Source organism: Benincasa hispida, chromosome 11 (genome assembly GCF_009727055.1).
Source record: "Benincasa hispida cultivar B227 chromosome 11, ASM972705v1, whole genome shotgun sequence".
Classification (NCBI taxonomy): Eukaryota; Viridiplantae; Streptophyta; class Magnoliopsida; order Cucurbitales; family Cucurbitaceae; genus Benincasa; species Benincasa hispida.
Window position 1 is genome coordinate 70,110,630 of NC_052359.1, and position 13,746 is coordinate 70,124,375.

At 35.4% G+C, this 13,746-nt stretch overlaps 1 protein-coding gene across 1 annotated transcript; it reads right to left on the reverse strand.

The window, feature by feature from the left end:
* Positions 1-10,067: 10,067 nt before the first annotated feature.
* On the reverse strand, positions 10,068-13,187 carry LOC120092052 (cytochrome P450 734A1-like). The gene is made up of 4 exons (XM_039050248.1): positions 12,625-13,187; positions 12,217-12,461; positions 11,052-11,415; positions 10,068-10,689 (listed from the first exon to the last, which is right to left on the reverse strand). The coding sequence occupies exons 1-4, from the start codon at positions 13,108-13,110 to the stop codon at positions 10,276-10,278; spliced, it is 1,509 nt and encodes a 502-aa protein (XP_038906176.1). The 5' UTR covers positions 13,111-13,187; the 3' UTR covers positions 10,068-10,275.
* Between the last annotated feature and the right edge of the window lie 559 nt (positions 13,188-13,746).

The window sequence follows — 13,746 nt, forward strand, 5'->3', positions numbered from 1 at the left end:
TCGAAACATAGCCTTTTTTATAAGGGGGATTAACATGTTCTAGTTGCTTATGCCAAATAGCAGCATCATTGTTTCGAGCTATGTGACAGACATTAGAACAAACATTAGGAGTTCAGAGATAACAATTATCAGATGAGCGCATACCTGTCATGATAGTCACGTTGTCTGCATTGGTCACAAGGCATTTGTCTTTTAGAAAAATTTATTGAATGACTCTGATCACTAGTTTACTTATGCTAATTAAATTTGCAGGCAATTCTTCAACAAGAATAACATTTTCTAGAGAGAGAATACCAAAATATGATAATTGTCCTTTACTGAGAACCTTCCTGTTGCCCTATCTTCAAATGTAACATGACCGAAACCACATGGTTAAATATTTTTGAATAAAAGATTTCACACCTAGGGGTGAATAGAGTTTAATTAAACTTTTTTTTTTTTTTTTTCTAAATTAACACAATTAAACTAATTAATAGACTTTTTATAAATAATAAGAAAAATTCAAATTATGCAACAAATAAGATGTCAAAAAATGTGCTAAATTAATTCTATCAAATTTTAGTAAATAAATAAGAACAAGCTAAAACATACAATAAATTGCTTAAATTAATTGCAAAAATAAAAAGGAAAGAGTTAGAGAAAAAGGCACCGTAATTTTTATAGTGGTTCGGTCAAACTCGACCTACTCCACTCCCCAAGCGCCTGTTGAAAATTTGAATAAAATCTTTCTGATTCTTTCCACGGATTAGAGCCCAACCGTTACACCACCACTCCTTTTACGGGTTCAAGAACAAACCCAATCATTTTTACGGTTTAGGATCAAACTGTTACAAATGTTGAAATTTTTTTAAGAATACAATACAACTCTCACTAGAGTGGATTTACAAGTTTAAGCACTCAACAAGTTTATCCTCACAATACAATAACACTCTCTTAAGAATATGATGAAAAGAAAAAAAAATTGGGAACTTAGAGAGAGCAACAATGAAACTTTTGAGTTTTAGAGGATTATGAAATATAAAATTTGTTGGTTTAAAATTTGGAGAGGAAGATGGTTTATATAGAGAGAGAAAATTTTTTAAAAACCACAATTAATTTGGACCATTGGATTTTGGAAAAGAAAAATCAATGGTGGAGATTTTAAACTAAACTAGTCGTTAGATAAAAACAAAATATAATATTAAATTCATTTTCTTTTGAAATTCATTTTCTTTTTAAAATTAATCCGAAGAATAAAAAAAAATATCATGTGTCAAAAACTAGCCGTTAGCACAAACATAAAATAATATTAAATTCATTTTCCTTTTAATTCATTTTATTTTTAAATTCATTCTTTTTAAAGTCAATCCAAAAATAAAAAAAACATACAATGTGTAAAAAACTAGCCGTTAGACACAAACATAAAATAATATTAAATTTATTTTCCTTTTAATTTTTTTTTAATTTAATTTTTTTTTATTTTAAATCAATCCAAAAATTAAAAGTCCATCATATGTTAATCTCTTAATGATCCACCATTCAACCAATATGCTACCACATGTCTACATGCAAATGGTCTGGTTATGCCACGTCATCCACCACGGTATTTTCTCTATAGATTTGTTTTGGTCATATTGTCTTCGTTTTAGCTCCGATTTGAGTGATTCAAGAGGTGTTGGAATCGTTGTTCCGAGCTCTACATTACGGAGATATTAAAACACTATGATTTTTCAGTAAAAAATTGAGTTTGTTATCATCAAATCATTAATTGATTAATTAATTAAAATTAATTAATTTGAGATTAAGGGCAAAAAAACCAACATCTCAAACTTTAGAGAGAACAATAAGTACAAATTGTGAGGATCAAGACTGATCATGGCATAGAGTTCCAGAACTCTCAATTTGAAACCTTTTGTAATTTAGAGGGTATTGAGGGTGTTGCATGCAAAACGTGTGCCTCTACACTTTTGGGTTGAAGCCTTGAATATAGCTTGTCATATTCATGACCGAATTTTTATTTGCCTTGCCATTCTAAGCACAAACTATGAAATTTGGAAAAGTCACAAGCCAAGTGTTAAGTACTTTCACGTGTTTGGGAGTACCTGCTATATTCTCATAGATCGAGATTATAGAAAGAAATGGGATATCAAAGTAGTGAAGGTATCTTCCTTGGATACTCGTCTAACAGTCGTGTGTATCATGTCTTTAATAAGTGCACTCGAAATGTGATGGAATCCATCAATGTCATTGTTGATGACTTGCAAAATACTGAGCATACCTATGAAAATAATGAAAATCATAGTAGTACTCCTTATGTTGCTACTGATGCTAGTGACATCGGTTCTCCCATTCCATCATGCAGCAATATGTGTAAGAGTGGTAATTCTGAACCGATTTTTTTTTAGAATGAGGTGTTTCCTATATCCAGTCTTGCTCAAAAGAATCATCTTCTCAATAACATAATTGGTGAGTTAAACACAGGTGTTTGTACTCGAAAAAAAGAGAAAGTGGACTATCTTGAATTGATCGAGAATGTTTGTTTCACCTCTCCTATTGAGCTTAAGAACGTCAATGAGGCTCTTAAAGATGAATTTTGGATGAATGCTATGCATGAAGAGTTAAGTCAATTTCAACGAAATGAGTATAGGAATTAGTTATTCATCCATAGTCTGCAAATGTCATTGGAACAAAATTGATCTTTAAAAATAAATCCGATGAACATGGAACTGTTACTTGCAATAAGGTTCGGCTTATTGCTCAGGGATACACTCAGGTGAAAGGTTTTGACTTTGATGAGACCTTTGCCCTTATGGCTTGGTTGGAGGCTATTCGTCTACTTCTTGGAGTATCTTGCCTACTCAAATTCAAATTGTACAAGCTAAGATTTTCATTGACCGTTTGTCCTCAACATGTGTACAAACTTCAGAAAGCCTTGTATGGTTTAAAGCAAGCTCAAAAGGCTTGATATAAGAGATTAGCATAATTCTTGATACATAAGGGATATTCTAGAGGCAGTTCTGACAAAACCCGATTCATAAAGAGAACAAAAGGAGATTTAATAATTGCCCAAATATATGTTGATGACATTATGTTTGGCAGATCAACATAATCTCTAGTAAATCAATTTGTTGATCTGATGAAAGTTGAATTTAAGATGAGCATCGTGGGAGAGATTATGTATTTTCTTGATTTTCAAGTTGATGGGATATTTATATCTCAACGTAAGTATGCCAGAAACATGCTTCAAAAGTTTGGCCTTGAAAAAGCTAGTTCCAAACATACTCCAGCCTCACTCATGCAAAACTTGCCAAAGACTCCGATGCTACAAATGTTGATGAGAGCTTATACAGGAGCATGATTGGAAGTCTTCTTTATTTGACAGCTAACTGTTCAGATAATGCTTATCCAGTGGGTGTTTGTGCTAGATATCAAACTAATCCAAAGACAAGTAATTTAACAATTGTTAAACGGATTCTCAAATACATTAGTGGGACAATAGGCTATGATCTTCTTTATTCTTCTGATACTAATGGAGTTCTTGTAGGATACTGTGATGCTGACTGGGGTGGAAATTCAGAAGATAGAAAAAGCACATCTGGAGGATATTTCTTCCTAGGAAACAATATCATATCTTGTTTCAGCAAGAAGCAGAATTGTGTTTCCTTGTCTACTGCCAAAATTGAATATATAGCGGCTAGTAGTAGTTGCACCCGACTACTATGGATGAAACAGATGCTTCAGGAGTATGATATTGCTCAAGATGTCATGACCTTATTTTGTGACAACATGAGTGCTATCAACATTCACAAAAATCCTATTTAGCATAGTAAGACTAAGCACATTGATATCAAACACCACTTCATTAGAGAGCTTGTTGAGTCTAAGGTTATATCTCTTGAACATGTCAGTGCTGATAAACAAATTGTAGATATCTTCACCAAGCTGCTAGATGCCTTCCAATTTGAATCCTTGCATGCTACTCTAGGGGTTTGCAAAATTGATTTATAGTAATTATTTGCTATTTTGGTAAGTTATAAGATTTGGGCCAAAATTAAAATTTGCCAACCCATAATTAATTCTCACTATATTTCATTTATTGTGATTTCTCTTTAAATTCAATTTTTTTCTCTCCACTAGTAGTTCAATTTTCAAACAGTTGTGGTGTTGGTTTTTGCCCTATTTTTTCGACCATGTTGAGTTCACCTGTCACCCTATATTTATTCCTCGAGTTCTATAGTACCTCATGGTGAACACTTAAAGTGGTACTCATACATCCCACACGAGAATGGTTAAAATGAAGTTAATATGGATCGAGACCGATGAGTTGCATTAATAGACTTTAGTTGTTTTTAATTAATTTTTGACATTTTAATTTTGGAGTTATTTGTTGTCTTTAATTTCTAGATTTTAAGTGTTAAATTTAAGTTTTGGTAATTATGGAGATGCATTGAAGATGGTAGTTGGAAGATGGAGGCTGCAATTAATGGAGTTACATTAAAGGATAGTGGTTGGAAGATGAAGACTGCAATTAATGGAGTTACTAGTGGTTGGAAGATGAAGGTTGATAAAAGAACTTAATGATTTATTTTGACTTTTGTTTATTTGTATTAAATAGGTTAGAATCTATACAAGGCTATATAAAGCCTTTTATCCTTTATTTAAAATAGACTCAGAATTTTTATGAGTAAATTTTGAAATCTCATATCTGAGACATTTTCTTCTTCTTATTATTATTAGTTTTTGCAAATACTTGTTTTTAGATTTGTATGCTAGAAACATTCAAGGTTGATTGGTCATCAAACTTATGGAGTGTTTCTTCATTGAAGTGAATGGGCTTGTGAATTGTATTTAGGCATTCACATTGTCTTGCTTCTTGGTTTGACCGTGTATCTCTCTCGTTTTTCCTTATCAAGAGTAAAAAACTAATTGGAAATGACATGTCAATTTGGATGTTTCACAGGCTAGGGCAGACATTCCCGATGATTTCGTTGAAGAATCCTCTTCCAAGCGATCCGCTTGGACTCGTTCCTTTCTGTTATCCCTGTTGGGTTTTATGTCATAAAACTCGTGGTTTGTAAAACAATAAACTTATTCTAAAATTTAATAAAGTTATTATTGAAGTTTGATTCAATAAAGTTGTTATTGAATTTATGAATTGCTTATTTTGTTTTAGAAATAAATCTAATAAACTAAAAGATCCATGACTATTATATGAGTACTTGAACTTTATATGGAGACATAAAAGTGGATCAGGTTCGAATAAATAGTCAAAATGATCTATAGTATACGAATAAGGTTGGGTGTCTTATACTGATAACACTATCGGATGCGACCCACTTTGTAATTGTTATGAGGAGTTGTAAAGTGCTACAAACGAAGTGATCCTGATTTGTTGATGTGGTGACATGAGGAGTGGAGGTGTCATGTGCAATGCGTTTGCTTAAGATCGGACCCCGAAATAAGTCACTCTTACTTTATAAAGTTGTTTACTGTTTAAAACTGACTATTTCATAGCGATGACCTAGGTAACTTAACCTTAATCCTGAGCTAACTATGAACTCCTGTTTATACGGGATTATCTTTAGATTTGTATAGGTGAGAGTTGGCTCAACAGTATCGTCTCAATAAGCCTCCCATTTAAGGGGTATGACCGGGTAGATAGTTGGGGACATAGGGTGCAAGATGGAATTCACTCCTACCTGCTTTCAGGGACAGTAGAGAGGTTGTTCCTTAAGTCTTGATTCCAAGTCTTGAACAAAGGGTCTCACCCTCTCATTGGCTCAAGAGGGATTTTGTTTGTTGATTGGATCACAAATAAATTGTTCATTAGAGGATAAGTGAAACTTAAGGAACAAGAGCTAATCTCAGGGGTAAAACAGTCATTTGACCCAACCATTATTACGAATAACCTGTGAAGGGTTAACTTACTAATTATGGTTATATCGAGTGGACACAATATATCTAGAAGTGCAACTATTGGGCTTTAGTCAAGTAACCTGGTAGTTAATGAATGAGGTTAATTCAGTGTAAAGAGTTTAGCCAATTAATCACGGATCGTTGGAGCCCATGATCTATAAGTCCATTAGGTTCTCCTACTAGCTCACAGATGGATTAGCCTTAGAATATCGTGATAAGTTGATTTGAAACGTTCAATTTCAAATTAAGGGAATTAGTAATTATATGTGATATAATTACACGTTTAATTTTGGAATTAAATGTAATTGGAGAATCAAATAATATATAACTATGATTTAAATATTAATTTCATGTATGAGGATTCATGGTGATGAAATTGGTGATAATTTAATTTAATATTTGATATTAAAGTAATATAATTAATTATTAATTATTAGTTTTCTTTGAAATTTTGATTATTGAATTTTTTTTTTTGTAAAATTAATAAAATTTCAAATTTCATTAAAGAATTAAAATTGGAAAAAGTTTGATTTTGAAAACCAAAATTCAAAATAAAAAAGAAATTGAGAAAAATCTCATGGTGGGATTTTCCTATTTTCAAGCTTACACCTTAGTCATCTTTGCACCACATTTTCTAGCTCAATTTCGAATGAGGAGCTAGAATCCATGCATGCATTTTGATTGCATGAATTGCCTGAATAAAATCACTCTTGATTGAGTAGAAAAGATAATGCAAATAAGTGGTATTTGCTGTATTCTTCAGGTTGAAAAAAAGGTTATTCAACAGTGTTGAAATAGTGTGTTTTCTCCTCTCAATTCCCAAATTCAATCTTGTTTCGAGTCCCACATCTCAATCTAAGGCTCCTAGAGAATAGTAGGGAAGCTCTAGTGGTGGTCCACGACCTGAATTGGAGAAGATTGTAGTTGTATTTCGTTGAAGAGGGGGATCTTCAAAGTTATGTAATGAAACCCTCTTGATACCCTATGAACATGCTTAATTTGATGTCAAAATTGAGGAATTAGAATGCTTAATGATCTTGTTTTCTTCCGTTGTGTGTTTCTAGAAACCAACAATCCCATCCCAATGATTGAGGGATTCTGTTAAAGATGTGCCTGTTGTTCAACCCTCCTTGCATGTTGGAGATTCCAGTTCGTTAGAGCCCCTTGACATTCAACCTCTTACTATGGTCCTGTGGGATGGCTCTACTGTGAAAGATGTTGACGGTGATGCGAATAAGGTTCGTTCTCTATCTCAATCCATGAATAAAATTGTCTCTCCTTTGACCATGCATGGGGAGTCAGATGGTACTACCCCTGTGTCCGTGGTTGCTTCTTCCTTAGAAGCTGAGTCTATTCTAAAAAGTGACACCCCTATTCCCCCTACATCTATCGGTATGGATGCTTCTTTTGCTGATGTTCAGCCTTCCATCAGTTCTGCTGATGAACAGACTGTGTTAAGTACCTCGACTGTTGAAGGTGCTCTAGTTCCTATTATTCCTTTCTCTTCTACTGCTGTTGAAAAGGATTGATGTTATCCCAGAAGTTAGTGACATTCTTATTAACAAGGGGATTCTGTTGTTCACTCCAAGCATATTCCTGCAGGATCTTTTCCGGTTGCCTCTAATCCGAGTACAGGTGATCAGGTTGTAGCTTCTTTCTCCTCTGTTGATTCTGATGTTGATAAATTTGTTTCTAGCTCATGTTCCTCCAAAGGGACTATGTCAAATTTCTTTGATGATAATATTCCTCTTACCCAGTTGGGCAGGTTGAAAAAAAGGGCCTATGTGAATATGTCTGCTGATCGTGGTCTCTCTACTCGTACTTGCTCAAAATGAACTCCCTCTAAAGAGAAGAGCCATGACTCTGAATCAAAATATTCTATGCAGATCTCTGACTCTAGCAGTGAAGAAGACATTGCCTTTGTCAAGGACAAGCTTTACACAAGAATTGGTCATCGTAAAATTCCTCGTAATGTTTCTGTTGTTCCTATTGATGGGATATCCTTTCATAGTGAGGATTAGATATGGAAGTATGTGGTGCAAAGGCGTATTGTTGATGAGAAGGTTTTGTCTGACTAGACCAAGTCCTGTTTAGAAATTATGGATCTTCTTCAGCATGCTGAACTTCTCAAGACTATTGTAGACCTCGGTCCCTTTTATCCTCAGTTAATGAGAGAGTTAATTGTTAATCTTCCTTCTAAGTTTAATGATCTCAGTTGTCCTGATTATCAGAAGGTTCATATTAAAGGCACATGTTTCACCATTTGTTTTGCTGTTATTAATGTTTATCTTGTGTGTGTCGATTCCCCTCCTCTTGGTGAACCTCATCCTTTACTTCAGATCTTGTTATTGAGCTTACAGATGGTACTTAGTTTGAGTGGCCTCCGTCTGGTCAATTGTCCACTTTTACCCTCAGTGTGAAATATGTTATTTTGTGTCGAATTGGCATTACTAATTGGTGTCATTCGACTTATATGTCTAATATTTATCCTTCTCTGACCAATCTTCTGTATTAGATTGGAACTATCTTTGATTTTGGTGTATTTGCGTATAATCAACTTCTTCGACATGTTGACTCCTTTTCTATCAAGCTGCCTATTTGTTTACTGCGTTCATTATGTGGAATCTTGTTGTCTCAGTGCCCTACCATTATTGGTCCGAATGATGCTCTTAGCCCTACTCCTAAGTTTCTTAATCTGAGTTACAAGATTTTTCAAGATTCTCATATCTCTAACCTTGTGTATAACATCTTTCCTCCCAAGGCTTCTGACATTCCTCTCCCCAAGGATTTCTAGGTTCCGAAAGGTGGTTTATTGATTCCTACTGAACTTGGGACTTGCATCTTTTGCATTTTGGCTTCCGAGTCTCGTACTTTGAGCTCTGTTATTTGTAATTTGACTGATCACGAGGCTGAAATTGATGCATTGGCCCATCTCTTAAATGTGTCGCTTCCGCATTCTAATGATACTTCATCTTCTCAACCTCCACCATCTGATTGATTTTCTTCTTGGCAAAAGGGAGAGATCATTGAATGGGGTTGTTGTTGTTGGTTGTTCTAGTTTTGGGCTGTTCTTTTTTTTGTGATGTTCCTTCTCCTTCTCTCTTTGGTTGTTGTTGTTGCTCGGGCTATATTGAAATTGCGTGTTTTTTTTTTTCTATTGCCTCGGTGTGTCTGGTTGGTTAGCCAATAAAATAAAATATTATGCCAAAGGGAGAGCTTGTTATGGTTTTGGTTGGTTGATAATATTTTCTTTTATTTTGTTGGATAATTTGTCTTTGACTTGGTATCGATATTCTTTCCTTATTGGTGGTAGATTTGGGGGTGATCTTTTCCTTCTTTGAGTTGTTGTCGTTGGTGGCTTTCTTGCCTTATGAGGATTGCATTTATTTGTGTGTTCTTCATGTGTTTCAATATGGCTACTTAATCAGTGTGACAATAAGAAGCTGTGCAATTCTTTTGAAGCTTGGTCTAATCGAGTAGATTCTTTGTAGTGCTGTGGTACAGTGCAAGAAGCTTGGTCTGACCGAGTAGATTCTTTGTAGTGCTGTGGTACAGTGATAGTTGAGCGTTCTTTCAACTAGTAGGTGAAAAAGGGACAAAGTTGTTGCTATGAAATTCGATTTAGGGGAAGCCTAAATTTGTAGACTCATTATAAGCAGTATCAGTGTTAGAGAGAGTCTGGCTTGCTCGCTAGTATTCAGTTATGAGTAGACTGATTTTATGTAATCTTAATTGAAGTGTATGTTGTAAAAACCAAGTACATTCTAGTGGATCTCTTTTCACCCAGGTGGAAAGCTTCCTAGACGTAGGTGTGATTACATCAAACTAGATTAACAAGTCTCTATGTGCATCTTCCTTGCTCTATACTTCTATCTATTTGACTTTACTTTTGTCAGTAGCATTTTTACTAGCTTGTGATATCAACTGTGATTCACTTATTTTTCAAACACCATCATCTTACAAATTTCATTCATTCTCATCCCATAAGTAAACCCACCTAAAAAAGGGAATAACAAAAGGGTTGTTTAATAGTAAAATTTTATTTCAAAATCTTCTTTTTAGTTAGTCTTTGAGAACTTTTTTCAGAAGTCTGAAAGAGAGAGAATTTAACTTATTAGCAGACTGTTATAAAGACATGGCATCGAATATATTTTTAGAACTAAAATAGCATCTAATTCGAACAAATCCTGTGACTTGTATAGTAAAGTTCAACATTCAACTTGTAACATAAGTACTTTGTATTGTGTGACAACTTCAACTTATCCCTATGTACTATATAGTACATTTGTGAGATTAATAAAATTATACATTTTACAAAACAAACAGTTCACAAAGACTCCACCGTTTACTCTAGTATTTCGACTAACTCTGAGTTCAATTCTATAAGCTCCTAACGAGGAGCTGAGCACCAAACTGAGGCTGTAAGGTTATAAACAGCATAGGGGAATGACAATAGGTTGGAGAAACAGCAAAGGAGAATCGTTGAATTATCATAGCCAAAGCAACTTTGGCCTCAATCAAAGCTAAGTTTTGGCCTACACAAATTCTGGGACCCAACGAAAATGGCAGAAATGAAGCTAAATGTTTCCGAGCCTTACCAAATCTCAAAGGGTTGAAGCAGTTTGCATCCTCTCCCCAAAACTCTTTGTCATGGTGGACAGCAGCCACCGGCATAAAAAGCTCTGTGCCAGCAGGAATGTCTAAGCTTCCTAGTGTCAGCTGTTTCGATGCCTGCCTCGTCAACATCACCGCTGAAGGATAAAGTCGAAGTGTTTCATTAATTATCATACCTACCTGTCAAAAAAGATGCAGGGTATCAAATGAATATGAGCATAGCAAACAGAAGTCATTTCAGTTCAATTCAAACCCACATCCATAAAACATTAACACGGCTATCAAATATTGGTTTCGATCATATTCTAGTCCCAGTAAATTCGTAACCTTCGACATCACTGCGTACTTCCAGAACAGAATTCCACGAGTTAGCAACATCGTCATATACAGTGTTTCAAAGTCCCTACTTCCTTGATGACAATCTCTTTGAACAGAACAACAGTGACTATGAACAAAACTTGCCAACAAGGGATATATTTAACTAATACAAGGTACATTTATCCAAGAAAATATCATTATGAGTTTATTGGCTTACAACTTACAAGTTTAAGTTCACTCAAATTCTCTACTGCAGGAGGTGTTTTATGCCCACAGACGTTTAGAACTTCTTCCCGGGCCTTGTCTTGCCATTCTTGATGCTTTGCCAGTAGTAAAAGAGCCCAAGTTAAAAGATGAGCAGTTGTTTCCATTCCTGCGAAATAGAATGTCTTACATTCATCAATTATTTCCTCCACTCCAAGTCTTTCTTCTTCCCCATTCTGGTTCTTGTAAGATGACATTAACAAGCTAAGTAGATTAGTTGAGTTTTCCCTTCCTTTGCTGTTTGTCTCAATCAACACTTTTATTAATTTACGGGTTTTTTTCTCTAGGCTCCACCTTTCTTTGTTCTTCTTGGTCGGCAAAAATCTACATTCCAAGTTTTCAATTCAAACTAAGGAATAAATAAAATAACATAACGATATGTCAAATAGAAGAGAGAGGTAGATTTTCTTAATCCTTCTTCTCAAAAGAAGGATCCACAAATAACTGACTGCCTTAATAAAGAAAGGGAAAACAAATTCCATCAATAGCCTTCTCATACTTTCTGTTTACTTAGGAGATGTTTAGGGTAAGGAGTGGAATAGTGAGGAGTAAGGAGTTATTAAGTTTAAGAAGTTGTGAACTTTTGGATCAGAGTGGATAAGATATAAAATTGATGTTTTTTAGTAGTGGGACCCACCAACTCCTTGGGTCAAACAAAGAGTGGAATTCACAACTCCTACTTCACAACTCCCTAGACTTCATAACTCTTTGAAACTCACTATTTCACTCCTTGTCCCAAACACTCCCAGGTCTAAGGATGCATAATAGTTTTCGTACCAATGCTAATCTAGTCATATATACTATCCTCTCCTCTTCTAATCCTTTTAACTATGTTTATATTTCAAAGAAAATAAATGAAAGCCACTACATCTATGAAAACGTACTCTCTTTTTTTATATATCTATGAGTGTTAGAGTCAGCTTGCACTTTAACTAATCTCACGAGACAATCCACCTGACCCTATAACATTTGTGCTAAAAAAGTTCTTAGTATATTAGATCCTATGTAGATAGCTACAATAGATTGAACTCATTTTGTCCAAGTCCTATAAGACTAACTTATGATGGTTCCATGAAAACATACATAGATAATCAGGGAAAGGGAAACTAAGAATTGAAAATAAACCTGAAGCCAGGAATATAAACACTTCTGACTGCTTGGGAGAAAAGATGTGATTGCTGTTCCTGCAAACTGAATATGCGTTTTCCTTCTTCAAAGTTACTTCCAAATGCAGTTCTTGAAATAACGTCAGCTGAGAGGCGACGAACTTCTTTGTGAATATCCAATTCAAACTCCTCCATTCCGCTCTTCATCTCTTCCCATTTCTCCAGCACACTCGACACACTAGCAACAATTTCGGGTACCCATCCCTATCAAATTTAAAAACCAGACTATTTACCGATAAGAATTTAACCTTACTCAAACAATATAATTGAAAACAATCTTTTACAGCCCTAATGAAGTTCACTTCGATTCTCAATTTTATGCAGAGACCGCAACCAAAAAGGAAGTTGTGCAAGGAAATAGTTCTACCTTAACTCGCTCGATGTTGAAAGCCTGATTTGCAATTCTCCGGCGCGTGACCCATTTCTCTCCCTCTAATCCGGTCAGTCCCTCTCCGAAAAGCACCTTCGACAGCGGGTTGAACGGGATCCTACGGAAATACCCGCGCGTATTCACAAGCACTTCCTTAATTAGATCGGGGTCGGATATGGCCAATCTCGGTTTCGACCCGAACCAGTACAGAAATGTCTTTCCGTACTCGCCGGACCACCGGAAGTAAAAGGGGAGAACGCGAGAGAGTATATCATGGTGAAACGGAATGGGGTCCGATTGTGCCTCCGCGAACAGACGGCGGATATCGGCGGAGTTGCCAATGAACGGATGGTAGGGAGGACCCGTTATGCCCTGCTTTCGGAAGTGGATTTGAATTCGCCATGGAAGCCAGAAAGTGGAGTAAAGAAATTTCAGAAGGATTGTAAGAAGAAGAAGAAGAAGGAAAACAAGAAGAAGATGCATTTGGAAAAAAACTAAAAGTAGAGGAAGGTCTGTGATCGGTTCTTCGTTGATCCATCCATCATGATATTGCTTTAGTCAATGGTTTGTGAGAAAGAAAACAACTAGACGTAAAGTGACTCTCTGCTGGTATCATCATCATATCAGATTACGTAAATTGCCCTTACAAGTACCTCACGTTATAAGTCTCGCTCTCGTCGGGTCAAATACTCTCGCTCTCACTTTAAATTCCTCGTTTGATGTGATTGCACATCAGTGTCTGAATGATTTGATCATTTTCCCGATTGAAGTCTCAAATTAATCATCCCTAAACACAATACAATAGTGATTTCTTTAAACTATAAACTCCATTTCAACGATGATTACTTCTCTGGTTTTCGATGGTGTTTTGTTGAATGGAGTTCTTTCGAATGCGGATTTTCAAGACGGAGTTTTTCCAAAATGGAATAGGTTTTCCAGAATGGTGTTTCATTATTTAGGTGTCTGTTTCATTGTTTTTTGCTGTGTTATTTCTGGAAATGTAGGAATTGAGCATTAAGAAATTTTGTATGGGGAGAGAGAGAGAGCGAGAGAGAGTAAGAGCAAAAGAGAGAGCGAGAATACACTTCAATTACTTGTACAATTTAATGACAAATGTTC